Here is a 27,894-nt window from a genome sequence, read left to right as displayed (position 1 = left end):
AATGCGAATGAATGCTCGTTTGGAGTTGGTTCCTCGAGATAAACAGCCAGTGGAGCTAATTTTCCAGCCGCTGCCATTGAACCATCGCAGAAGAAGACACGAGATGATGTCATTAAAAGAGCTCCATGGAAACATGACGTTTCTGTTGGTTTCATGTGTTCATGTGAGGAAGGTTACGGCCTCCTCATCGCTCCACACAGAGCTGATGTTTTCAGCTCTTCAGTGAAAGTTTAGCTCACATGCTTCGTGTACGTCAGCATTTATTCGCTGAGTCTGGTTCCTTTGCACTCAGGTTTAGCTTTTCTCGATAATCCAACTCCACCTCAGGAAAAAACTTTTTTATTTTTGCGATATTTTGAGATTTCGGCGTTTCCACTTTCCGTTTTTTTAATGCGCAAATTGAAAATGCACATAAAAGCAGGTGGACGGAAACACACCTACTGAGAACATGGTGTTGTGTGACCTGACCCGGAGGGAGGTGTGTCAGCTCTCTTGCCTGTTTGCCTGGGGCGGGGCGGGGCGGGGGGGTTGTTTTGGGGCTTTTCAAAGAGTCCGCCACGTTTCTGCGCCGATATTTGATGGATTCGTATATCATCAAAGTCAACCAAGCCTGCTGGTCCCCTTTCCTCCCTCTGACAGGAGGGGACAGCTGAGAGTAAGCCTCCGCCAAGCAGATGCTCGCAGGTTTGATCTCTCTCTCTCTGCATGTGTAATGTGTAGAGCCGACGGTCTTTGGAGCAGTAATCCTGGGCTCTTACACCAAGGCCCATGGAGGCCCCGAGTGTCAGCAACACATTTTTCTCTCCCACACACACACACACACACACACACACACACACATATTGAAACACACACATGCACACAGAGAGGCAGCATCACTGACACCTCAGAGCTAAATATACCGCGAGTGACAACGACAGGTGACCAGGCTCCTCCACAGACCGGCCAGCTCGGACACAGGAGGTCACAGGGTACGACTGCACGATTGTGAGTGTAAGAGAGGTGTGTGTGTGTGTGTGCGTGTGTGCGTGTGTGTGTGCGCGTTGATGGGACGGAGGGGGTGGTGTTTGAGCGTCAGGGTCTGACGAGTGAAGACTACCTCTGCTCAGTGCGGACTGAGCTCAGATCCAAACGCAGCCCAGTTCTGGGTCCCCCCTCTTGTAAGCCAGCTGGTCTGGCTTAATATCGCTTCTTTCACTTGCTTTTTTTTTAAAATCCTTTCTTGTTTGATACAAGGGATTGACTGAGAAACCCCACAGCTGGAGCTGCTGGGGAGCCTTCCAGGTGAAGACAGAACAAAAAGCACCGGTGAGTGAACTGTAACAGGAGGGACGGATGATGCATGGGTATTAAACCTTCAGGAAACTTGGACACAGTTGGAATATTTTAAATATTGCTGGAGGGAAGAAGGGAAAACATGTTTACGAGACAGCCAGAAAGAGTTGAAGTTGGATGTGGAAACTGAATGCAAGCAGGAATAACTGCTTTTTTTCACCACTTGGGGGCAGCGGAAACAAGCTATAAACACAAAACTAACCTATAAAGTTTTTATGGCTAATGTGTTAGCAAACAGTTATTTATGTCACTCAACAAATAAAAGTCCAATATTCACTTTCCGTTTACTTTTGGTTTAGTTTCCACCAACTCCTCAGAAACATATCTGGCTCTTCAGCTGCTAAACGCTCCGCTATGTTCACCAGCTGCTCTCTGACTGCGCCCGTGCTGTTTGCTGCTCAGCAGCCGATACTGATATTTAAGATATATCGGCTGATAAGCGTTTTGTTTTTGTTTTTAGATAAACACATAATGTAAGCAAGCGTTTTTGATTTAAGAGATTTTTGACCTGTTTTACATTTTACAAAAATGAACTTGTCAGCGCTCTCTGGTGGACAAACTGTGTAATGAAGAGACATTTCTTGTCACTTATCGGCCGACGTATAGGCTACCGCTATATCTGCCATAAGCTAGTATCAGCCGATTTATCGATCCAGCTCTGTTTATCTGGAAACAGCTGTCTGCTGCAGCTGGAAGCGCGTCGTTTGATCCATTGTTAATATAAACATATTGAATAGTGCTGCTTTAAATATTGTTTGTTGTGTGAGGCAGCAGCCGGGTGTGTGGGGGCGTTTGTATTTTCCTCTGACAGTTGTTGTATGGTTTGTTGTAGTCAGCGATTGAAATTTTTTAAAGGTTGTGCTGCTAGTCAGATTAATTTATAATGTTTTCTGATCTCGAATTTTGCCGAGAGGTTTTGTCTATTGAATTTGATTGTGTGTGTGTGTGTGTGTGTGTGTGTGTGTGTGTGTGTGCGCATTAGTGAAGCTGAATTTTGTGATTTAAATCAGAATTTTAAAACATATGCTTATTTGAATTGCATGTTTTTAAAACACAATTTAAACAAAAAACAATTGCTGAACACATTTTTTTAGATTTAATTTGCATAAAGTTTTTAGTTTGTGGCAATATCAAGACACGTTAAAAGTAGCAGTCACCTGCAGATGTAACTGAATGTAAAACAATGATATAATAATATAAACAAATGTGTGTGTGTTTGCTCCAGCTCCACCAGCTGCAGCAGCAACATCCTGCTTTACATTAATGCACGAGGAATAATAACCTGATGATAGAATATATAACAGCACAGCAGCCACAGGGACGCTGCACTGCTTTAACACTTTAAGCACTTTTTCCTGATTATGATTACATACTTTTAAGTATCTTTAATCCACTTTAATCCAGGACTTTTACTGGTAGCAGAGTATTTTACAGTGTGCTGTTAGTACTTTTACTTCAGTAAAGGATCTGAGTACTTCCTCCACCACCAAGAGCTTTTGTTATAACAAAAAGCTCTTTAACTTCTATTAGTATATGATATATATACAGTATGTAGGTTTAAGTATACTTATGGATCAAAAGATTGCTCATAGATGACAGGAGGAAAATCCTGTGAATATGTTTCACTATATGTAGCCCTGGCTGTTCAGTAAAGGAGTATTCAAGCTGCACTAATCAATATTTCTATATTACCAATGGATCAAATGACTGTGTGTAATGTGATGAACCCGCAGAGATTCGTCACCAGCTCGGCAGCTCTACGAAGCGGTTTAGTTTTGGTTTTACAGCATCTTTACTGCTTTGGTTCAGTGTCGGCGCTCTCATCAACTTCACGAGCCGCTGAGCAGCAAATGGCAGACGGACGCAGTCAGAGAGCAGCTGCTGAACAAAGCGGAGCGTTTAGCAGCTAAAGAGCCGGATGTTTCCCTCAGGAGACCAAACCCAGAGCGGACAGACGGAGAATATTTGACTTTTCTTTGTCGAGTGACCAGAAAAATGACTCCAAATTAATACTAAAGATGGACGACATGACAGCTCCCCAAAGTGAAGCCAGAACATCTGGATCGCCCCCTGGTGGCCGGCTGCAGTACACTTCATAAACCCCGCCCCCTCCATGTTAGCGGATGGGACATGAGCCAAACTAAAAACTCAAATTACACGTCAAATACATTTTTCCCCAGAGATGGTTTCTGTCATTTAACGTAGTTCTTATCACGCTGGTGTTTGTTCAAGTGTTCATTTTTCTGATAAGTGTGGTTCTAATTAGTTATTTGATTGCTATAAAAAGGGGGTGTCACGTCACGATTGGCAGCTGAGGCTGACTGGGTGGGTGGGCGGGACCTCGATACCGCGGCGCCAACCCCCGTCACTGCTACGCAGACTCTGACTCCAAATGACGTCACCAGCGCAAGATGGCTGCTCCCGTATCCGGGATATTTTGGCCTCGTTTTTGTACAGTGGGAGGAAGTGGAGGGGCGTCGGCCATCTTTTTATACAGTCTGTGGTTCACCATAACAACTTTACCATAACAACTTTATAAGGTGAGAATATATCAGTGTTTCGCAGCTTCTTCTGCTGCCCCCAAGTGGCCAAAAAACCCCAAAAAAACAAATGAATGCAGCTTTAAGAAACTCTAAAATTAGTATACGCAGTTAACCTAATGTCTTCCTGCACAAGCAGAGAAATACGAGTCAAACCTACACCGAATCTGAATTAATAGTATCTAAGAGTTATTTGGTGATGACCTTGTGAAATCATATTTCCCACAGACCCACACACAGTTTTATACGTCGCGGTCTTGAGGGTTTGTTCTTTGTTTTCTGCCTCTACTACTTCCTCCTCTTCCTTCATCTCCCATTTATCTCTGTGTCACATGCGCACACACGTTTCTCTGGCATCGAGACAAGCGCTGCGTTAGCCTGTAGCCTAATGCATTTAGTAAGAATTAAAAATGTATAATATTGCAGGAATCCTTCATAAAACATGCTCGGAAAAGTGTTCTGCTTTGCTTGAAAGCATCGTACCAGTTTCGCTAACACCTTAAGTGCAAATTCTGCTAAAAAAAATACAGTTAAAGATGATATTGTGAATTCTTATTTTGAACTGTGATCAGTGTCAACATGGCTTTGTTAAAATACAATATCTGCTGTAGCCGGCTGATTTATATTTGCTTAAAACCCTTGTTAATGGTATTTAAGGTCAAATACCAAACAGTCTCTCTTTGAAATGAATTGAACGTTCTGTCCAGTCAAATGCAAAACAAGGCGACGCTTAAACTTTTGCTGAACCCACCCTTTTATATATATATATATATATATATATATATATAAATAATGTGTGTGTGTGTGTGTGTAATATAAGAGATACAAAACCTCACAGTTGTGGTCGTGGTTTTGAACAGAGGTGTCATTGTACCCATCGGGCCTTTCACAAACCAGGAATTAAAAGTTTGTTTTTATTTGCAGTATTATGTTATTAGTAAACTATTACTGTTGGCTGATTAATACTTTGACAGATTATTTCTTGTATCTAAAACAACATAAGAGCCTTTTACAAGAGTTATTATTTAACATAACTCCATTAAGACCGGCCAGTCAGTTTGAGAGCGTTAGCAGCGTCTGACATTTTCAGTCTGAGGCTGCCTTTGCTGTATGAATATGGATTGTGCCTTTTAAGTTTCTAAAGTATTATTATGGTAAGTGTACGTTGCGACGGGCTGGAAATTAACTCGCCTTAATTCTGCAAACAAAACGTGATTCAGAAAATTAATCGGCGGCTTTTTTGATAATCGATTAATCGTTAAAGTGATATTTAAAGCAAAAATGTTCTGTTGCTACAGCCTCAGCTTAGGTTGCTGGTTTTCTTCTTCTACAATAATAATAATAATAATAATAATAAACTAAATTCGGCTTTGGACTGACAAAAAACGAAAACGTCACCTTGGACTCTGAGAAACTTTTTTTTTTACTATGTTCTGACAAATGATTAATCGATTAATCGAGATAGTAATCGGCAGGTTAATCGATAATGAAAGTAAACAGTTAAGTGTCCACTGAGAGGCAGTGGTGAACCTGATCAGACACACAATAAATGTTTATTCTCATCGTGTGAAGAGCAGGGCCTGTTGAAAACACACACAGATACAAAATGTGTTTCTTTCTTTACTTTAGGTTTAATTTCAGTTTCACGCGCAGTGTCTCACGATGCTTTTCTAGTGTTTGTTTTTATTTCTCTGTGTTTCTGCGCGTGCGTTTGCACGTGCGTCTGTGATGATGATGATGATGATGCCGCCTCCTGACGCGTGCAGGTGCTTGCTGACAAGCCTGAGAAGCGCGTGCTGCAGGAGACTCACCGCTGGACGGAGACACGCAGAGGAAGTCTGTGAAGACATGCGGAGCTGAGCGCAGAGGTAAGCCTCGGTGCGCGGGGCGGTGCGGGGCGGTGCGGGCTTCACGCGCACTTTAACTGACACGCCACAGGAAACAAACAGACGCGGGATAATCCTCCTCTCCGTCCTCTTCCTCAAGTTTCTGCGTGCAGCTTCTCCTCGCATCAGAGGAAGAAGTCCGAGGAAGCGTCTCGGTTTCCGTCTCTCTGCGTCTGGGGAACTTCTTTTCCAGTCTCGGGTTAGTTTGGACCGTCAGGTCGTAGTTTAGAGTCCGGAGCTGCGGCTCGGTTAACGGGCTCTGTGCGGAGCCGCGGACCGGTCGACTTCACCCGGCAGAGACTGGAGGAAACACTCGGGACCTTTTTGTGTCGCAGACCGTCGCGCCATGTGAGGAGTTAAAAAAAAAACAAGTGTATTACTTTTCTACAGCGACACTTGGTAAGAGACTTAAACTGAAACTTAAAGTTTGTAATTGATGGAAACCATAATATCCACTTATTCATCCGCAGGCTGTTTTATTATTAGTCTGTTCGGGGACTTTGTTAGAATTAAATGTCCTCTCCCCTCACCACTGTTTCCCAGGCTTTTTCCTTATGACGCCTCAAAAGTCGTACTGGCCATATCCACTTATGAAGTGAGTTGTGGGCACTTCTACCAGTCAGGGCCGGATTTAGGTATTTGGGGGGCCAATAGGCAAATTTAGGAACAGGGCTTCCCTTGTGGCTTAAGCCCCATTCAGACTGGATTTCCTCTCGAGGGGAGGTGGGGGTGATTTTAACATTACCTGCACTGGTGAGGGTTTTAATCTGTATAAAGTCATCTGGAGAGAAGTGTGCTGTCGTAATGTCAGCAACAGGCAAGTACTGCTATTCCCCCCCGACAAGTTTAGGGCGGCTGTGGCTCAGGAGGTAGAGCGGGTCGTCCACTAATCACAGGGTTTGATCCCCGGCTCCCCCTGTCCACAGTGTCCTGCCGATGAGCAGGTCAGCTGCCTTGCACGGCGGCTCATTGGTAAGTGAGTGCGTGAATGAGAGGCAAATAGTAAAGCGATTTGTCGCAGTCCATTCACATTTTGGCTCCATTAAAAGTAGCCGAATTAGCAGTTAGCCGCTCCTGTCTGCAGTGGACACGTGGACGTACAGACAGCTGTCACTGGATTACTGTGAGACTGAAGAAAACTTAAAAACATGAAGATTTTCAGGCAAGTTCTGAGGCGTCTTTTGTTTCTCTCTCTGATTTTCTAAGTGGATTTATGTTTATTCTGGATGGAAGAGAGAGATAATGATCTCCTCAGGAAGTGTGAGTCACACTGAATGATTCAATGTGAGTTTCGTGTCTGTGCGTTCAGATCTGACTGAGTTATGACTCCGAGAAGGAGGGAGGTTTCTTGCAGTATCTTTGCCTCCCCTCTTCGGCTCTCCGGCGTGCACGCGTGTCCAGATATGCTGCGTCCACGGTCGCAGCGACGATAATGTCACCCAAGCTGAAACAGTGCGAGGATGCACTGCAGCTTTATATTTACTGGACGGACACGAGAGTGGTATCAATCTTCTCATCTGACCCCTGGCAAGAAAGCAAATAAGCATATTTCCCATAATGTCGAACTGTTTCTTTAAAGCGACGACAGCAGTGGTGGACTTAAACCCTTTTAAAAAGGCGGTATGCAAAAGGCAAAAGTTGGAGTTCCTGAACTGAAGAGAGAGGCTGTGTCCTATAAAGCTGTTGCAAACGTCGGTGTGATATCATTCACGTATGCTGAGTGTGTGGTGCGCTGTCTGTGCCACACAGTGACTCATCCACTGCTTATAGAGGGGTATCCCTAACCAAACCACATATATTAGATCCAGTTACCTGCCTCGACATCTGAGACCTTAAAAGGGACTTTGACCAGTAATTTAGCCTGTGTTTGTTTGATACACTTTGAACTTAGTGGCACATTGCCTCATATCGTCCATCCAAACATGACCGATATACTTTTTGCACTTTTACAACTTCGTGCAGCTCTCTGACAACGCACAGCTGTTTGGAAGTCAGGTGTTAGCCTGTATTCAAGTACTCGTGCTGACTTGAAAAGCCCCATGATTTTGCCCAGAGGTAAATCCGTGTTTACAGGAATACGATCCATAAAGGATAATATGTCCGCCACGAACACTAGTCTCCACAGAAGAGGACGGATGGCTCGAACTTGTCTGGCCGTCTTCCGTTTTAATATACTTCGTGTTCTTCCCCACAGTAATAAAGGCAGTTCACAACAAATTGTTTAGTGCTGTAGCCTCCGGTCAGAGGGTCTCACACAGAGGAGGGTTTTGTGTGCCACTGGTTCCAGTTTATTTCCCAGAACTATTCCATTCAGTTGACTTGAATTTACCATAAAAATTCTTAGTCATTTTTTTAAACAATGAGTCCTCAATTTCAGACAGGAGGAGTCAAAAGCAGCTTCTCATTTCTAGTCAGCGACAGAAATTATAACTGTCATTGGCAGATTTTATTAATCGTCGCTAGCTAGCTAATTAAGCTAAAATTAGCTCCAGGAGTTGGTTGAAAACGGCTTTAACATTTCCAGCTGACTTGATTTAAAAAAAAAAAAACAAACCCTGTAAAAGGGTTTTAAATATGCACTCGATGGCTACGTATTCAATTCAGTTTTATTTATATAGCGCCAGTTCATAACAGAAGTTATCTCATTGCACTTTTCCTACAGAGCAGGTCTAGACCGCACTCTTTCTATATGATACATACATGATATTATGCTAACAGACTGAAGCTAACAACAAGCTAACAGGTCAGCAGCCTCACCAGTTGATGAGTCTTGTAGAAGACATGAAAAGAAACAGTTCTTGTATTGTAGTGCAGAGCTAGTTAGCCCTAGTATTAGTATTTAGGTATGATAAAATAAACCTAACATAATCCTGTTTGGATGTTTAGCTTCCATACTTGTTAGTATTTATGACAGAAAAGACTTTTTAGGCTAGCCGTTTCCCCCGTTTTCAGTCTTTGTGCTAAGCAAAGTTAGCCAGCTGCTGGTTCATACTTAGCACACAGACACGCGAGTGGTATCGGTCTTGTCATCTCGCTCTCGGCACGAAAGCGAATAATCTTATTGCGCAAAATGTTGAACTTTTCCTTGTAAATATTCTGTCATTCGGTTGCAAAGAAGCTCGTTTTGCCTCGTCTGCTTTTCTTTTTTTTTTATCGATTCAGAGTTCATTTCCAGGTAGGTCTAAAAAAGACTAAACATCGGACTTCCTGAAAGTCCTGGGGCCATTCACAACTGTCCATCCTGTCTGTGTGCCCCATGCAGGAGAGCCTGACACCCCCTCACCCTCCCCCAGACCGAGACACGCAGACTGTCCTGCCAAGGAATACAAGGGCACTGCCACATGTCACCCATTAGCTCTCCGCTGTGTAGACACACAAAACGTACAGCACATATGCAAACAGGTGCACACATCCACATAGTCCCCACTCTCTCTCTCTCTCTCTGAGGTTCGGCGTGGTGGAAAATAATTGGCAAGGCAGTGAGAAAGATGGGGAGCAGCCGAGGACTGCGTGAGATGGCTGGTTTCCATCTCTTCCTCTGCTCGACAGTCGCTCTCTCTGTCTGTGAACCAGAAAGCAGTCGTATTGTTGTTGAGGGGGGTAAAAAGTTCATTCTTTTATTTTTGGAGTCCTTCTGTTTTACACTGAGCCTATAAATAGTAGGGAGGTTTGTGCGCATGGGTGAGTGGGGTGGAGATTTGCTGTCAACCTGGAAAAGATCAAGCGCTGTATTAAATTACACCTACAGATGCAGCGCACACACATACTGATTTTTACTGTTTTATGCAATCTTCCCTCAACATCTCATGTCTCAGTTTGGCCTAAAATTCCCTTTTACGACAACATGCTGAGTGTGCTCGTCTGCGAGGGCTCTAAATTTAAACTGTGTTGATCCTTGTACTGTTTTCCTGAAGCGAGTTCGGCTCACAGGCAGCGTGACTCAGACGCTAGATATTTATGTAATGCTCTCCGGCTGGCATGTTGCTGCTCGCTGCAGACGATTCTGATAGTATCACGTCGCTCCGCTTAATCAAAGCGTTCGGTTTGTTGTGGCAAAACACATCAATTATGGCTTCATATCAGAAGCTGTCAGTTCATATTCATCCGTTAAAACAAGGGGCAGAAAATTACAGAGAGGAGGTGGAAATTACACAGTGCAGTTTATTGGGGCTGCAATTAATGACTATTGTCATCGGTGATTGATCTGCTGCTTATTTTCTGAATTAATCGATTCATTTTTTTAGTCTATAAAATGTCAGAAAACAGGGAAGAATGCGCATCTGAAGTTTCCAGAGCCCAAAGTGACGTCTTCAAACTGTTTGTTTTTGTCTGACCAACAATGTAAAACCAATAATATTCAGTTTACAATCATATAAAACAGAGAAAAGCAGCAAAGTCTCACATTTGCGAGTTTGGGAACATGTGCGGCTCACTGATGTGTTTTTAATAGTTTTTGGAAAACGAAGAAGATCCATCAGACTTTGGACACACAGACATTACTTGTTAGTAGATACATTCAAGTGTTGGCTTTGTTGACAATAATAAAAACATAATAATATAACCAGACTGATCCTTTTAATATTTCAGTGCTGGTTGATTTGGCGTCACCTGTGGTTGCTGTTGGTTACAGTAAGTGCGTTTTGCGTCTCGAGTGGTTTCTCTGTCAGAAATACATCGGAAGAAGAAGAGCAACATGTATATCAGCGTCCCTCTTGACGGACCGCTACGACCGTGCTAGCTTGTCTACATAATCTGAGGAAAATGTGGAGTCATCCAGTGACGATTAAATGTACTCCAGAATATTTAGATGCAATTATAGAATGTAAATACATTGAACGGCCATTGCTGAATAAATGCCTTCCATAAATAGTATCATAAATGAGGTTTGAAACGGTTTGCCAAATAATAAACAAGTCCATCGACAGAAAATCGATTAATCGTTCAGTGATTTCTCAAGCAACAACGCCAAAAATGTGACGGTTCCAGCTTCTCAGATGTGAGGATTTGCTGTTATTCCTTGTTTTACATCATAGTTGACTGAATACTTTTGGGTTTTGGACTGTTGGTGGAACAAAACGAGACATTTATAAATGTCACCCTTGGACTGTGATGGACATCTTTCACTATTTTTAGACCAAATAATCTGCAGATTAATCAATAATGAAAGCAATCGCCTGTTGCCGCCCTAGCCTTGTTTAATGAACATTTTAATAACGTCAGTAATGATGATGGTGGTGATTAAGAGATGGAGATAAAGCAAAAGAGCAACGTTTGAAGAAGTGCATTGGCCGTCATTGCACTTCTTCACACCTGCGTCGTCTTCTTACGTCTTCTACGAGTCCCACTTTCTTTCTCCATTTCATCCGGTCGCCCGAGGGCCGCCACCTCCTGAAAGCAAGCATGGCTGTTCTTCCTCCGCCCTGTTGTGGTGACGGCGGAAAGCTGCCAAGAAAACCTGCCGTGTGTGTGTGTGTTTGTGTTTGTGTGCGTCTGTCTCAGCGTGTGTGAACATCCAGTTAACTCGGCGACCCAAGCTCATAAGCTCCACTTCAGGAGCAAGACGCAGGTCACATGGCACACGCACACATTCACACACTGCAAGCACTGATAGTCCTGCACGGGTCCGTCTTTAATCTAAACCTTTAACCAGTTTATCACGTTTTCCCACTTCCGTGTGCTCTGTTAGTTCTGGTCATGTGTTTCATGCCGTGCGGCACACAAAAGATTAACAAAAGATTTGTTTAAAATACAACCGCTAATAGAGAATATCACATTGCTGCACATTGAGAGGATGGTAGGCATCTTTTCTTAAACTTCTCCTCCTCGTGTGAGGGGTTCGGTGTTGAGGTTAAAGGGTCAGCTGTGGGGGATTTTGTCTAAAAAGAGAGTGTGTTTGTGTGTACTGATGTTTCCACATGGTCAAAAATTCATCATGCACTTTGTGTCATACACACACACAGCAGCCAGCAGCACGGTTAAAACCGGAAGCCAATGTGGAAGTTCCGTTTAATTACGACTTATTTTTGTATTTTTGGACGTCACGTCTATCAGTCATAACATTACACACACACACACACACACACACACCAAAGTAATAGCTGAGATCTGGGAGCACGGGGACAGTGATGACGGGTAAAGAAACACGAGCAGTCGGACGATCTATATCACTGTATTTGGAAGTAAAACTGAAAAGTTGAAGCAGGAAGTCGGTCTGTAAACTGCGATGGATGTTTAGGTCATAATTTTACTGTTCGCCTTCAGGATCTCTTCCCCTGACGCTGGAGTTATGCTTCTCTGGAGGCACATGTTAAACGTCTTAGCGAACCTGCACAGAGACGCAGAGAAGGGGCTTATGGGTAACCATAGGTCACAGAGCCTCGCAGACGAGCTGACACACACACACACACACACACACACACACCATCAAAAAACGGCTTGTCATTCGGTACCAAATTTCGATACCTAAGGAGTAAATCTCATCAGCATCAGTGTGCCAATAAGCATGCAGCATGCTTGTACCAAGATGTAATAATGCTGGTGATTGGCTGTCTAACGTTACACGCTGTAGAGGCATGCAGGAGGGGGCTCACTGTTATTTTTATTTTACTGCTAGCTGCTTATCTGCACAGATAACTTAAGTGAACATTGCTCGTTAGCCAGCCAGAGCAGCGTCTGACGAAAGCCACAGATGAAAGCCCCGCCGCAGCCTCTCCTCGCCGCCGCGGGGATGGATGACCTGGCGCCGAGGCAGAGAGCGTTTCTGACGGCAAACGTGGTGTTGCTTAACGTTACAGACCGGCAGGTAACGGAGAGAAATACTCCTGAAGTTGACACGGTGGACTGTTGTCAGACCCTGCTGCTCTTTAAAAGTACGAGGTCTCACTCTGCCACCATTTCCCAGTACCACAAACATCACCCACCTGTCATTCCCTTCTTCTTCTTTGGATTAGGCACTCTAGACGCTACAATGGCGTACTGCTGCCATACTGTTTGTTAATGTTCCTTCTGACATTTATTTATAGGTTTTCTATAATCCAGTACTGTGCAGATATTTCATCATTTTCTTCATTTTTGTCCAGTTATGCAGGTTGATTAAAGTGCACAGTGTAAAAACAGTTCCTCCAGCTGCTAACAGGTCTTTGAACAGCTTCCTAATTAAATTTTCTTTAGTTAAAATGGATTTTACAAAGTTGGTATCGACAAAAGTATCGTTCAGGAAACGGTATCGAAGTCAAGATATCAACGATACCCAGCCCTGGATCCAACATCCTCTCGGGAAGTTATTCAGTCTGTTTGAACGTAGTTACAATTCAGCATCGTACAGCCACAAGTGATCTGGCAGAGCAGCGGAAAATAAATCCTCGCCGAGGCTTTTAATATCGTTATGAAATGTCCATTATCGATAACAGCTTATCCTTTGTTATCCATATATACAGTATACATATATTAATGACTTGAATCTCAGCCTATCACGTTCAACTGAGGTGTTTCCCGCTTGCTCGGCTCCACCCAGACAGGACGTTTTCTGGTAAGCGGTAAAAACAAAATCCTGTCTTCAAATGTGGTTTCTCAAAACCGCCAAATGTTTTTTATAGAGCGCACGATAGAGCCAAACCCATCACTCTTTATTATTTGCATTCTGATACGCCTGGTTGTTTCACTTCCTCCTCAGGGCTCAGTAACCCCCCTGAGGAAGCTCGGTTTCTGGGTGTGTCAGGGGGATACAGCAGCAGTGAATGAACAGGCATGCAAACGGATAACATGTTGCCTGTCTGTGCAGGCATGGCGGTTGCACTCTGCATTATAGCATGACGTGACACCCACGCGCAATCCGTTTTGAATTAAACGCAGTGTTCATACATGCTTCTGTTTGAGTTTTGTTTTGCTTCTTTTGTCGTTTTCATTGCTGTGGAAATGTTGACACGTCACAAGTGTGACACAGAATCCTTAAACCAGTTTATCCTCCTCCAGAGATCCATGTGCGGGCACGCTCTACTGTTTTTAACCCTAATGATTGTTGGGGTTTTTTCGTCTTTTGCAGGAGCCAGCAGGATTGAAAAGTGCAAAACTGTGAGCAGCTGGAAGTCAATCAAAGGAGCCAGAAGAGAAAACGTTTGTGGAAAAAGAGGGGAAACCAAAAAATAAAACAGCCAAGATGGGGAGAAAAAAGATTCAGATAGCACGGATTATGGACGAACGGAACAGACATGTAAGTATCCAGAAGACATGCACGATGATCTCATGTCTGAATAAACCTCAGAGTCACTGCGTCGTTAAGGTCAGCAGTCTGTTGAGGTCGGACCTGTAACGTGTCCGTAACGCTTCGACACGAGTCCGAATTAAATGCCGTCAGATGAACGTAAAGGCGGCGGCAGCACAAAGTCAGAGATTAAATGTGCATCTTGTTCACCTGATTAAAATCACTGCAAGACATTTCTCACATAAACATCAGCAAGTGTGTATAGTGTTTTCGGCCCAAACAAACCGTACCGACAGTACGTTAGCTGTGAACTAGCTAGCAACAGCTCGGCCTCCGGTCTCGCTCCTTTTTCCTCTCGTCTCCGTACATTTATAAAACAGATTCGTAAAGCCCAGATTAAGCACAAATTGGCTTAAACTGAAAGGTTTTAAACTCGCTTGGGCACATCTTCAGGTCAAGTCGTGCCGCCCCGGGCCAATTTGCGTCTAATCACGTCTTCCCTTTGACCTCGTATTAAATGGTAGAAAAGGTTTCAGTCGTAGTCATCTAGACCGTAGTCTTCCTGAGTGTCTGCTGTTTCAGGAAGACTCCTCCCTGAGGGTGGGGCCTAAGCAACACAGAGTAGCTTAAATTTCCGAGTTCTCAGACCATTTTCACAATTGAGAATGACTTCCGGAGCCGAAACTTCTTGATTCTGAAAACAGCGTCCAGATGACTACGACTGAAACCTTTTCTACGATGGACCACTCCTGGACGAATGAGGGGCTACACCCTCGTATTAAATCGTGCCGCCTCTAAAATTTGCTTTGCGTTCTGTCTGAGCACCCAGTTCTGCTCAAAGAAAATCAGCTGAATACACTTTGAAACACTGTGAATGAGATGATTTAAGTTGTTGAGATTCTTTTCGTCAGATCAGTTTGTAAGAAACATTTTTCCCCTCACGAAAACCACAAAAATAATAAGACCAGCTGTCTCCCACCTTATTTTGTCAACTTTCATGCGTGACAGCTGCATGAGTAAATAAATTAATATCCAATTTAGTGCTTGTGCACTGTTCGCTGTTACAACATAGACAGCAGAATTAAATATCTAGTAAAATATGAAATTGATGAGAAAATGTTATTTGGGGATTCACTAAAGAGAAGGGGCAGCCAGCGTCTCGCGTCGTCTTTAAAATCCTCCAGTGATGCAGCACGTTTCATTAAACTTCTCAACTCATCGCTGTTTTCCAGCGGTGATACCTCTTCCTCTCGTGTAACAGGCGGTGAATATCACGTGGGGTCTTTCCGTAAATGGCCTGTCATGTTTGAATAAAGCTGTAAGAAACATTAACGTCTGAATGACAAAAAAGAAAGATGAAGCCAGTGTTACATATTCGATGTCTGAAAAGGGCTTTAAACACTTTGATTCACTCGGTCTCCCTCCTCCCTCACACACTAAACCAGCCACAGACACACAATAGTTCCTCAAACTGGTGATATCATGTCATATGATCCTCACAAGCTGTGGCTGTGTGACTGTATGTGAGTCTACCAAAGCCTGCTAGCTCATTGCAAAAGATGTGACAACTGAGTAGTGAGAGGTTATTGTCAATGGGGCTCAGCTGCATTGTCACACAAACACACAAGTCTTGTCTGGGGGAGCGGTTCCTCTCTTCCTGTTATGACAGGAAATGCAGGCACATATGCTTCCTGACCCCCATAGCAGGGCAGGACTGACCTCGTCACAGTCCTTCCCTGGACTCTGTGTGTGTGTGTGTGTTTGGGGGGGCTTTATCTTTAAAGGAGCATACCAGTGTGTTTATGAGTTTTAGCTCCTTTGTTACAGTCATGTAGGTTTAAAGGGAAACTGCAGTTTACTACAACTTAAGTTTTATTTTCATAGCTCTGCTTATAATAACATCATACTTTGCGAGTTAACTGCCGAGATCTGGGTAAATCGCTAAAAACAGCTCCAACCGGGCAACAAACACGAGCAGTCAGACAGGTTGGAAACGAACCTTCAGTTTAATCAAACTTATTTAGAAGAAAAAATAACGGTGAACAGTAAAATGATCTAAACTGTCTGTTGTAAACATCCATCACAGACCGACTTCCTGCTTCAACTTTGACCTACTGTACTTACCGTAGTGTGCGCACAGTTTTCCTGTGCAATAAGGGATTATTAAAAACCTCTCAGGTGTGCTCACTTTCAGTTTTGCCTCCAAATAAAGTGGTTTAAATGATCTGTATAAACTGTTTGCTTGTTTACAACCTGTCGTGTTTCTTGAACTGTCGAGCCTATTTTGTCTGAGGAATGAACGTGATGAGTTCGAGGGGATCAGAACTGATGCAAAAATAAAACCCAAGCCCAACACAAACAGTAGTTGCTGTCCATTTTCTATTTTTTCCTACAGTTTTAGGCAGCCATTGGTTTCCATTCTTTTCAGTGAAGTATTGAAAATCAATTAGCAGACTCTTGAAACTTGCATGAGTTGTGTAATCCATCACAGCGAACATTAAGTCTGCATTTAGTTACATTATTTATGTGTGGTAATGTCGTTTAAGTGTAGATTGATTTTAACGGTCTGCACTGCATCTCCTCATATTGCACTGAAATGAATGGAAACAAATGGAAGAGTCCACAGCCATGCTAGCAGCTCTGTGAGGCTGCACTCACTGCAGGTGCTTTAAGCTAAATGCTAGCATCATGCTACCAGTTATAATGCCAACATGGTGATGTTTAGCAGGTATGTTTACCACTTTCACCATCTTAGTTGAGCGTGTTAGCGTGCTAACATTTGTTAATTAGCGCTAAACACAAAGTACAGCTGAGGCTGATGGGAACGTCATTACTTCTTTCATAAACCAAAGTATTTAACTAAATAAAATGTCGCCCTGATGATGGCGCTAAAAGTCAGAGGATCAGCAAAGTTATTACAGTTCATCCTGAGGGGAACATGAACGTCTGGAACCAAATTTCGTGACAAACCATCCGATAGTTGGGGACATATTTCACTCTGAACCACAAATGTGAACCTCATGGTGGCGCTAAATGAAAAGTCACAGGATCACCAAAGTCAACAGGATTCATCCTCTGAGTGTCATGAATATCTGAACCGAATTTCATGACAATACATTTAATAATTAAGATATTTCACTAAAAGCCAAGAAGGTGCTAGAGGTAAAGTCAGAGGATCACATAAGTCAGTAGGCTCCATCCTCTGGGGACCACGAATGTCAACACTTCATGGCAATCCATCCAATAGTTGCTGAGAAGTTTCAGTCTGGACATAGATGCACAAAAACCCACTAAAAAAACACACAGTGGCATAGTTTGCACAACATACAATATCACTGCTGTTATCCTTTTTAAACCAGCTAACAGCTAATAATGCTTCCGAACGTCCCTTTAATCAGATGAGAGCTTGTAAGACTAGAGCCATGCACGACAGAGAGAGCATCTGAATCCACCAATAAAGACATTTGATATAGTTTCTTTTATCCGTCTTGACCTTTCTCTTTTCTCCAGGTGACCTTCACCAAGCGCAAGTTCGGTCTGATGAAGAAAGCGTACGAGCTGAGCGTGTTGTGTGACTGTGAGATCGCCCTCATCATCTTCAACAGCACCAACAAGCTGTTTCAGTACGCCAGCACCGACATGGACAAAGTTCTGCTCAAATACACCGAATACAACGAGCCCCACGAGAGCAGGACCAACTCCGACATCGTGGACGTAAGTAACACACACGCACGCAAATACACACGCACCGGCATTAGAGCTGAAACGATTAGTCGATTAATTGATTGGTCAATCAACGAAAGAAATTAGTTGATAGGCCAAATATGTACTGGTTCCAGCTTCTTAAATGTGAATATTTGCTGGTTTTCAAGTCGTCTATCATAGTAAATTGAGTATCTTTGAACTAAAACAACACATTTAAAGACATCAGCGTGGGCTCTGGGAAATTATAACGGACATTTTTCACTTTTCTAAAACATTTTTATAGACAAAACAATTAAATATGACTATTATAATGTAAATATTTGCTGGTTTTCTTAGTGCTCTTTGATTGTAAACTTGAATATCTGTGGGGTTTTGAACAAGACATTTCAAGGCATCAGCTCGGACTCTTGGAAATTTAGATTTTTCAGTATTTTCAGACATTTTATATCCTAGATGACTAATCGATTTATCGTAAAGTGAATCGGCAGATTAATCCCTAATGAAAATAATGTTTAGTTGCGGCTCTAACTCGCTGAAAAGGGCTGCGGGGATGGTAGAAGTTATGGATGCGCGTCGCCTCCTCGTCAGAAGTGTTATTCAAACACACGGCTTCATTTGAGGACCATGTTTGTGAGTGTGTGACAGCGTTGTACAGCTCAGAGCAATACAGTATGTACTAGACTTGACTTGTGTAATGGTGTTAGCAGAACACAATGGCAAGTGTATGCCTCTGTGGACACTTACACACACACACACTCGCACACACTGTGGACGTTTGCTAAGCACACCATGTCACCAAGGTCAAACTTAAGCCGTCAGAAGTCAAAGAGCAGGGAGGAGTCTGGTGCTGCAACCCTGACAGGGACAGTAAGGAGTCGTGGTCCCTCCTGTATCTCATGAGTCATGAGGCATCTGTCAAATATAATGAACTGTAAGCATATAAAAAAAACAAAAGGTGCAAATCATTGTTTCTAATTAGAGACATTTTTGTTACGTTTTCCTAGTTTGATGACAGCAGTGAGAGCAGGGCTGGACTTTTCTCCAATTATGAACTATTAATAACAAGATCACGCACAAACTCGTGAACGCCTACAAAAGAAAAGGTTTGCTTGGGGCATCGTGTTGAGAGGCAGAAGGAGAACATGGTGTTGCTGTTGCGAACATGTGTGTTCGCTGTGTGCACATGCTGTATGTGGTTGCGCCTGAGCTTTTCCCTCCACGCGACCCGCCACATGGCCTCTTGGCCGGCCCTGTCAGAACCGGCCTTACATGCTCTGTAATCCTCTGTAATCTACCACAATCCCGTTTAGCTCGTTACTGTAATCTGCCCAGGAAGCAGCGTATCCACACAGTCTGCGCCAGCCGGGTTATTTACTGCTGTCACCGTATCTGCATCCACGTTTACCTCTGTATGACATTTCCTCTCTCGCTTCCTTTTCCTGTCTGTTCAGATTATTCTCCTTCTTGTGCTTTCGTTGGTTTTGCTCACCAAACTGAGGAGGGAAATGTGGCGTTTGGGTGCTTTTTTGCTTAATGAGAATTTATCATTTCAGTAGCGTCTCTGTGTATTACTTTCCCCTTCTCTCTTTATCCCCCAAACGCCTCGCACACACACACACACTTCCGTCCTTCTACACAACCTAAACATTTTGTTTCTGTTGACACAATTTACGGCTCTTAAATATTTAATGGGTCGTTAAATCTCTACAGAGGTTTCTAAGTAAAACAGGAGTGACACCAAGATTGAAAAGTGGCCGATGGTGTGCCACTCTTGTTTTAGCGACGCATGCATAGATCTGCAACTGTGTGCTCATTAGTTTCTCAGTGAATCGATTAAATTGTCTATAAAATGTCAGAAAATAGTGAAAAATGCCTTTTATATCTTGCCAGAGCCCAATGTTACATCTTCAAATGTCTTTTGTCCGACCAACAGTCCAACACCCAAATATATTAACTTTACTGTCATGTGACAAAGGACCAGCGGAGGTTTTGGCATTTTTGCTTGAAAAATGACTGAAACGATTGATCGATTATTAATATAATTGGTGTGTCACTGCTGTCTGTTGGTATGCTGCTGCAGTTCTTATGGCACTTTTAAACAGCGTGTTACTCCTGTTTCACTGTCAGGTGCTGTACGGCTCTTGTTTTTAGCGTCACATACTAAAAAATACTTAGTGACGTATCACTTCGACATGTTGCTGCTGTCTGACCAGCATATGACTCATGAAATCGGTCTCGTTCCACTGGCACATGTTGCTGCTGTGTGTCACATAATAACAGCACACCACTTCTGGTCCACAGGTAGTTTAAAACCTAATGTCGTAAGCTAAGATAACGCACTGTAGGCAGCTGTCGCTGCTGTGATGAACGCCTGTCTGGGAGCTGAGCTGGCAGCGTGAGTCACAGCTACATATTAGCGCTGTACAGCTATTGAACTAAGCCAGAGTTTTACCGGTAATGCTATGCTGTAAGCTATATGCCAATGGGCATTATGTCAAAATCAAATTTTTGTTGATTTATTTAATGTAAAAAGTTGTATATGTCAGTAGAACAGCAGGGATATGCCATATATTAGGCATATGGCATCATCATATGCAGGTGAGGAGTGTAGCATACCTGTGGGATAATAATGTACCACATGCCAGTCAAACAGCACTAGTCAAAATGACACATCTAAGAACAAGCATGTGACACTAAAACGGTGTGTGTGTTAAACCATCGGCCACTTTTCAGTCTCCGCGCTGCTGTGAAAACGTTCAAAAGACTCTTCTTTTTATCTTCTGTCTTTATTATGTTATATTATAAAGTAGCTAGCTGTTACTCGTGCTGAATATCAAAATGAACTCGCACAACTCTTCTCCAGTATAGCGTGCTGTCTTCCCCCAGTGTTTTTGGCTGTCTTGCCTTTATCAGGCTGGCCTGGAGATTTGAGTGAGTTTAGGGGAAAAAAATGAATAATAGAAAGACATTTTGTACAAAACAATGGAGATTCAGTTTTTATCGATTGACTGGTTAAGATTAAGTATTGTATTTTGTATTTAATAATATAACTTGACCTTTAAAAAAAGGTATGTCTTTTTTATTTAATGTACTTTTATATTTATCTTGTTAGGTCACATGACCAGAAACCACTTCATAATCGCCCTGATGAACATAGCTGAAAACATTTGAGGAATAAACACTTAAACATTACACACTATGTTAAAGAGAAGTTGTGCTTTTTATTTAGTTTTAATGGACTTGTATTCGCACTGCACCTCTGTCTGTGTGTGTGTGTGTGTGTGTGTGTGTGTGATTGTTCATACACACGGTTCCAGTATGATTCCTGTGTTAGCTGATAGCATTTGATGTTTGGCCAACACGCCACGTTTAATTTCCTTGTTCTCTGATTGGCTGATGAGAGGGACAGAAGCCTTTGTGAGTGTAACCTCTCAGGGTAAGGCAGCGACACGTGGCGCAACGCCGTGCTGCGGCGGCCAAGGTCGCACTCGCTGAAAGTGGGTAGTTCAACGCACAGCTTTCTTCCTGAGAGTGAGGTGAGAAGATAAATGTAAATGTCTGTATTTTAAGTACGAAGCTGGAGTCAGGACGTCGCTAGCTTAGCATAAAGACTGGAAGCAGGGGAAACAGCTAGCCTGGCTCTGTCCAAAGTGCAGTACGCCTACCAACACCTCTACATTAATGAACATGTTGCATCTTGTTTGTTCAAAACCGTGGCACAGAAAGGTTAATCCGTGTGTCCTGATGAAATAAGCAGTACTACAGGCTTGGTGGCATAGTGACTACTTGCAGGGCTAGTTTGTGAGCTAAGCGCCGAGCTGAATTGCTTCTTTTGTCCGACCAACAGTCCAAAACCAAGAGAGATTCAGTTTCTCATCACATGAAACGAAGAAAAGAAGGAAGTGTCCGTAATTAAGAAGCTGGAACCGATTTTAATGTTTGGGATTATCGCTTGCGATTAAGGGCACGAACGTGGTCCACGCAGGTATACGAACGCAGGCGCTTTTTAGCTACGCAAGGTCAATTTCACGCGGCGTTGCGTTCTGGAGTGCGTCACCTCCTGAGTCTTAACGCGAGCTCCAGTCTGAGCGTTGCAGCTAGGGGGCGCTGTAGCACGAAACAAGAAAGAAAGCTGACCCCTTCTGTTTGGGTTCACTTCCGCTCAAAACAAACATGGCTGACCACTTCGACACAGCTCTAGCTGAACAGGAGAACCGTACGTAGAGGCATATTTGTGACGCCTCTTCATCCGGACAGGAACGCTATAGAAAACATTTATACTGTTGTCATGGAAACGCTCTGATCAGGTCTATATCACCCCCTTGAGGACTTAGTTAACTCCACCGGTGCATAAGAGCGCACGCTGAGTACGTTCACTGAAGTCCCGCGTTAGTGCCGGCTGGGCCGGCCGTTGCTTGTGTGGACCGTGTTTGTGCCCTAATCGATAATCAAAATAGTTACAGATGAACTTTCTGTCGATTTTTGACTAGTTTTTATTAACTTCTGGATGACAACAAGAAAGGAAAAGGGGGAAGCTGAGCTGGATGGGGGCTGGAGTGTGAGGGTTTGATAGTGAGCCCACATAGCTGCGAAAAGGCTCCGCACCAATGAAATATCTGCCAGACAGGAATTTAGTAAAAGAGAGGCTCCTTTGTTTTGGTCATCTTTTTTTTTTTTCCTCTCATGTGGCGGGTTGGCATGTTGCCTGTGTGTGTGTGTGTGTGTGTGTGTGTGTGTGTGTGTGCGTGCTAGATAACTATCAGTTTATTGTATTGTGCTCATTTAGCCTCTGGGAACCTCGCTGCTATTTATAAAGCTGAGGAGTTCTACATTCCTCACTTTTACTCTGTTAACCTTATTTTGCTTTGGCCTGCTCTGTGTGTGTGTGTGCGTGTGTGTGTTTAACTGTGCTGTTTCAGATTAGAAACAGATGAAGTTTTCATTAAAGTCGAGCGCACACACACACACACACACACACACACACACACACACACACTTAAACACACTGACGTTCACATATGCTCACAGAGTGAGTCCAGTTCCTTTGTGTTGGCTGCGATCCCTCCCTGCTAAATGGCTGGAAACCGGTAGTGGTCTAAAAATAGCCCAGTACACAGCTAAGAATAGCCGTGACGGGCTGCGAGTGTGTGTGACTGTGGTTTGCCTGTGGATGAGTGAGTGCGTACGTATAACCGTGCGAGCCACTGGAGGAAAATAAAGCAACTTAAGGCTGAGTAACCGAATCTTAGTTCCCCACAGCCTCCGCCTCTTCCCTCCGTCCAGCTTGTATCTCCTCCGAGTGGAGGAGCAGATGTATGTTCCTGTTGTAAAGCAATACTTTTAATATATTTCACATTTTAACTTTAAAGTTCAGTATATCAAGTGTTCGTATACATCCCTACCGCTAAAGTATTTGTAATAATTCACATAGGTATGTTGTTTTTTTATTTTTTGATCCTTTGTATTGAAGGTAATGGTTCACGTTGGAAGGTGTCACATACATGAGAATAATACAGGAAAGTGTAAAAGTTTACATTATCAAATGTTAATGCAGTTGAGAGCAAGCACCATGTTTCTAACTCTCCTGTGGTGGTGCTTTCAGTGCCAGTGCAGATAATGTACATTTATTTATTTGTTTGTTTATTATATGTTGTCATGCTAGCAGCTGCGTGAGGCTGTACTTACACAGCAGTGCTTTGAGCTAAATGCTAACATGCTGATGTTTAGCTGGTGTAATGTTCACCATGTTCACCATCTTAGTTTAGCCTGTTAGCATGCTAACATTAGCTAATTAGCAGTAAACACAGAGTGCAGCTGAGGCTGATGGGAGCGTCAGCAGCTCTGCAGGTGTTTGGTCAGAAACCAAAGTGTCGGACGCGTTCACATGTCGACCTGATGGTGGCGCTAGATGGAAAGTCAGAGGATCAGCAGAGTTATTACAGTTTATCCTGAGGGGAGCATGAACGATGAAGCACGTTTCATCACAATCGTTCCTGTAGATGTTGAGATGTTACAGTTTGGACTGAAATTGTAATCCCTGGAGCCGCTAGCAGCTTAAAAAAAAAAGTCAGATGTACAAACTTATGTTTATTTTTTTTGAACTTTTCATTTATCTCTTCTCTCTTGAGAAATACTGTATAATTTTACTCCTTCAGGCCTCTGAAAGTGATTCAAATGAAACGGCGTGAGAAGGGAAACGGATTTACAGGAGTGACGAGGGGTCGCAGGCAGACACCGCTTCGTGTTAAGCGGTTGTTATTTAGCAGCTAAAATGTCCAACAGGGAGCGTTTATATAACGGTCCCTTTTTGATTTCTTTGTGGAACTAAAATGTGTCAAAAGCTCGTTTCTGTAACACTTTATTTCACTGGGGCCTCGCTGTCGTAATCCTCTGCTAGAAAGGATCTGATGCGTAGCTGTAAATTCACAGGAAAGTTCCTGGAGAGAGCCATTTAATTTGGCACTAATTATAGAGAAAATCGAGACTGTGTACTTGCTACACTTCCAGTTAATTAATTCCAGTTTATTGCTGTTTGTCAGTGCACATGAACATAAATAACTAAAACATCTCTGCAGGCAGGCACACAGTTCAACAAACAGAGAATACAGTTCCATCTGCTGCCTGAGCGACAGTAGTGGTGGGATGGTGTAAAAGCTGCATGTCATGTTCTTTGGCACACGCTCACTATCAGAGCAACTACACACACACACACACACACACACACACACACACACACTGGTGAACACTACTCATAGCATCATCTGATGTGGAGGAGGAGGAGACCACCCACGAAAAATAGACCAGTGTAAGGAACTTAAACAGAAAAAAAAGAATAAACTAAATCGATGGAAAAGAAAAGCGGTGAGGGTGGAGGTGTAGATGGATGTGGGAGGAGGAGGAGGAGGAGGAGGAAGAGGAGGAGGGGGGGCTGGTATGATATTATGGCATCCCTCTCCCTCCCTCCCTCCTCAGCTGTCTCCCTTTTCTGTCTCGAGTATCTCCAGGAAGCTGTTCAAACCACCTGCCACACACACCCCGACACACACACCCCGACACACACACACCCCAACACACACACACACACCCCGACACCCCAACACACACACACACACCCCGACACACACACACCCCGACACACACACATTCCTGGCCAGTGGTAGAAAATAACTAAGAATATTTACTGAAGTTTCAAGATATTTTACTTGAGTATTTACACGTCGTGCTACTCCTCTGCGTTTATCTGAACAACTGGAGGAAAATATCTGCTGACCGGTATTGTGATTTCAATTAATTAATTAATTAATTAATTAATTTAAAAGCCTGTATTGATGGTCTACATCAGCAGTTCCCAACCTAGGGGTCAGGACCCCTCCAGTGGGTCGCATTATGAATCTGAGGGGTCACAACATGATGACTTTCCCCCCCTTTTTTTTTTTTTTGTGAAATATTGGATCGTTTTTACATCTTTGTGCTTCTGTGCAATTATTCAAATGAAACGATCAGAGAAGTTTAGAGGCGGAAATCACTCGTTCACGGACATGTGGACTCTGTGGTCGGTAGTCATGAGTAGACACTGCTTCATTTGAAGGGGTTACATGCCAAAAAAAGGTTTGGGAACCACTAGTCTACATAGTATTAAACAACATACAGCAGGTTTTTACCAAGTATCACAAGCGTATTTCTTTTTATTTATGTACAGTGAGCTCATTGTTCAACTGTCCGGCACATGACGGTTACTGTTTCAGTTCACTCTCGCCGCTCTCATAGCGTCGTTTTCAGAGAAGAAGCTCTAAAAAGCCACTGTACACTGAACAGAGCGGCGCATTTAGCAGCTAAAGGTGGTGTGTTCGCAGCTAAAGGTGGTGTGTTCGCAGCTAAAGGTGGTGTGTTCGCAGCTAAAGGTGGTGTGTTCGCAGCTAAAGGTGGTGTGTTCGCAGCTAAAGGTGGTGTGTTCGCAGCTTGTTTCTGCTGCCCCCAAGTGGCCATTAAATCAGTTATTGCATGTTTAAAGGAAAGATCTGTAAAACTCTGTTCCTGGCGGCTTCAAGGTTACACAGACCAGCTCTTTTTATTAAAAAAAGGAAGGAGTGGGTGTATAGTGGCAATGTCGAGTACTGTGTGTGTGTGTGTGTGTGTGTGTGTGTGTGTGTTGGAAGAGGGGAAAGTGGGCTAGTGGAGTCGGTTTTATGTTTTAATAGACGAGCCAGATTGACAGATTGTGAGGGAGGGATGGGAGTGAAGAGAAACGCTGCGGAGCAAAAAATAGCCTTCTACGGCCATCCCTCCAGGAGCCACGCTAGTATTGGTGGTAGCTGCCTCACCCTCCTCTCACCCCGGACCCCCTACCCTCCCTTCTTTCTAAAGCCAAACAGGTGGACATGACTGGGATGAGTGGGATAGCTGCACTGGGCCGACCGCTGAGCCCTGTCTCTCTGTGTGTGTGTGTGTTGCAGTCATCCAGTGACAGACTGGACTAATGGGCTGTGAAGTGCTGAAGCAGGACGCTGAGAGCCAAACCACATACTGTACAACACACACACACACACACACACACACACACACACACACACACACACACGGCCATGGAAGAAGTACTTGGATCTTTTACTTAAAACTAATACCACAGTGTAGAAATACTCTGTTACAAGTAAAAGTCACGCATGAAAAATCTTAAGTACCAAAAGTAAATGTACTCATTATGCAGAATGAGCTATTTGAGAATAATATATATAATTGGATTATAGTTAGCTGCTGGGTAGCTTGTGAATCCCCCCCCCCGGGGGGATCAATTTAGTCCTAATCTATAATAATACATCATCATTTATTTGTTGATTTATATTTTGTATTATTAATCTGAATCTGCAAAGTTTACTAAAGTTATCAAATAAATGTAGTGGAGTAAAAAGTACAACATTTGCCTCTGAACTGTGGTGGAGTGCAGTACTTGAGTAAATGTACACACACACACACACACACACACAATCATGCGATACCTGCACGAGGAGAGATTTCACACACCGAGATGAAGCGTTGACTGAAGACACACCAGCGTTTCACATCCACGCTTACTTTTAATGTGTCGTTTACACGTAAAAATGACAAAAAGTCAAAGTAATTCTTATCAAACTCTGTTGAGACGAGTGTGTCAGGTCTGACTGTAGAGTTGTGTTCAGTACTCACTGCTGTCTGAAAGTTAGTGGGTGCTGCTGCTGAGGCGCCTCGCTGATTTCTGCTCAGATGGCGCCCTCTTGTGGTTGAATTAGATATTGCTTGTTTTAAAGGATTGGTTCACATCTTTTCAAGTCTATCTTAAAACAAAACTGACTGACACGTGTGACTAATCGATGAATGGACTAATTGTTTCAGCTCTAAAGCCAATCAATAATGTTTTTTTTTACCATATAAATGAATATGTGCATGTATATTTGAAAATGAGTATTTAACATATCCAGATGCGTTGACGTGTTTTGTTTTCGAGCAGACGCTGCGTAAGAAAGGTTTAAACGGCTGCGACAGCCCCGACATCGAGGCGGACGACTCTGCTGGCCAGAGCCCAGAGTCAGACGACAAATACCGCAAAATCAACGAAGACATCGACCTGATGATCAACAGACAGAGAATCTGTGTAAGTGCGCGTAGATCAGCAGTTCCGTGCGGTCTTCTCAGTGATGTTAACCAGCCGACTGACTTGAGTTCTCCTGGATTGTCCAGCAGGGTCTGCCGCCCTCCAACTACGATATGGGGGTGTCCATCCCAGACAGTAATCCCAGTGGACTGCTGTACTCCCACCCCGGCATTGGCTGCAGTCTGGGAAACCACAACCTGCTGCCCATCTCACACACACACCTGCAGAGAAACAGCATGTCCCCTCAGAGGCCCTCCAGCACTGGAAATGCAGGTGTGTGTGTGTGTGTGTGTGAACATATTTCCAACTATATAATCCCAGCGTCTGACTTCTGGTATCTGAACGTGTGTGTGTGTGTTTTGTGTTTGTAGGACTGATGGGTTCAGAGCTGCCGAGCACCATGGTCTCCAGCGTCGGTACGACTGCACTTCATGCATATTGTTCCAGCCGCTCGATCAGACCGTTACAGAGGGCTCGGGACCAGTTCAGCATGTTGTTATGGGGGGGAGGGGGGAATTTTACAACTTCAAACTTTATTATTATCCTGAAGGAAATTTGGTTTGCAAGCTGGAATCAAACACACTGATGACAATGACCGGCAAC

At 43.5% G+C, this 27,894-nt stretch overlaps 1 protein-coding gene across 4 annotated transcripts in view; it reads left to right on the top strand.

The window, feature by feature from the left end:
• Positions 1-1,090: 1,090 nt before the first annotated feature.
• mef2ca (myocyte enhancer factor 2ca) overlaps positions 1,091-27,894 on the top strand; it is a 35,060-nt gene continuing 8,256 nt past the window's right edge. The window contains exons 1-7 of one of the 4 annotated variants that reach the window (XM_044174379.1): positions 1,091-1,308; positions 5,642-5,743; positions 13,803-13,970; positions 17,472-17,675; positions 27,148-27,291; positions 27,381-27,564; positions 27,663-27,707. In XM_044174379.1, the coding sequence (XP_044030314.1) occupies positions 13,917-13,970; positions 17,472-17,675; positions 27,148-27,291; positions 27,381-27,564; positions 27,663-27,707 (631 nt within the window). In that variant the 5' untranslated portion in view covers positions 1,091-1,308; positions 5,642-5,743; positions 13,803-13,916. Of the gene's footprint in view, positions 1,309-5,641; positions 5,744-5,777; positions 6,161-13,802; positions 13,971-17,471; positions 17,676-27,147; positions 27,292-27,377; positions 27,565-27,662; positions 27,708-27,894 lie in introns of those variants that run through there. The other 3 variants (XM_044174377.1, XM_044174378.1, XM_044174380.1) reach the window with 3 other exon arrangements.

Source organism: Siniperca chuatsi, linkage group LG18, assembly GCF_020085105.1.
Source record: "Siniperca chuatsi isolate FFG_IHB_CAS linkage group LG18, ASM2008510v1, whole genome shotgun sequence".
In the NCBI taxonomy this organism is placed as follows: Eukaryota; Metazoa; Chordata; class Actinopteri; order Centrarchiformes; family Sinipercidae; genus Siniperca; species Siniperca chuatsi.
Note: the sequence above shows the minus strand (reverse complement) of the source record. Positions and strands in the feature narration are given on the sequence as shown.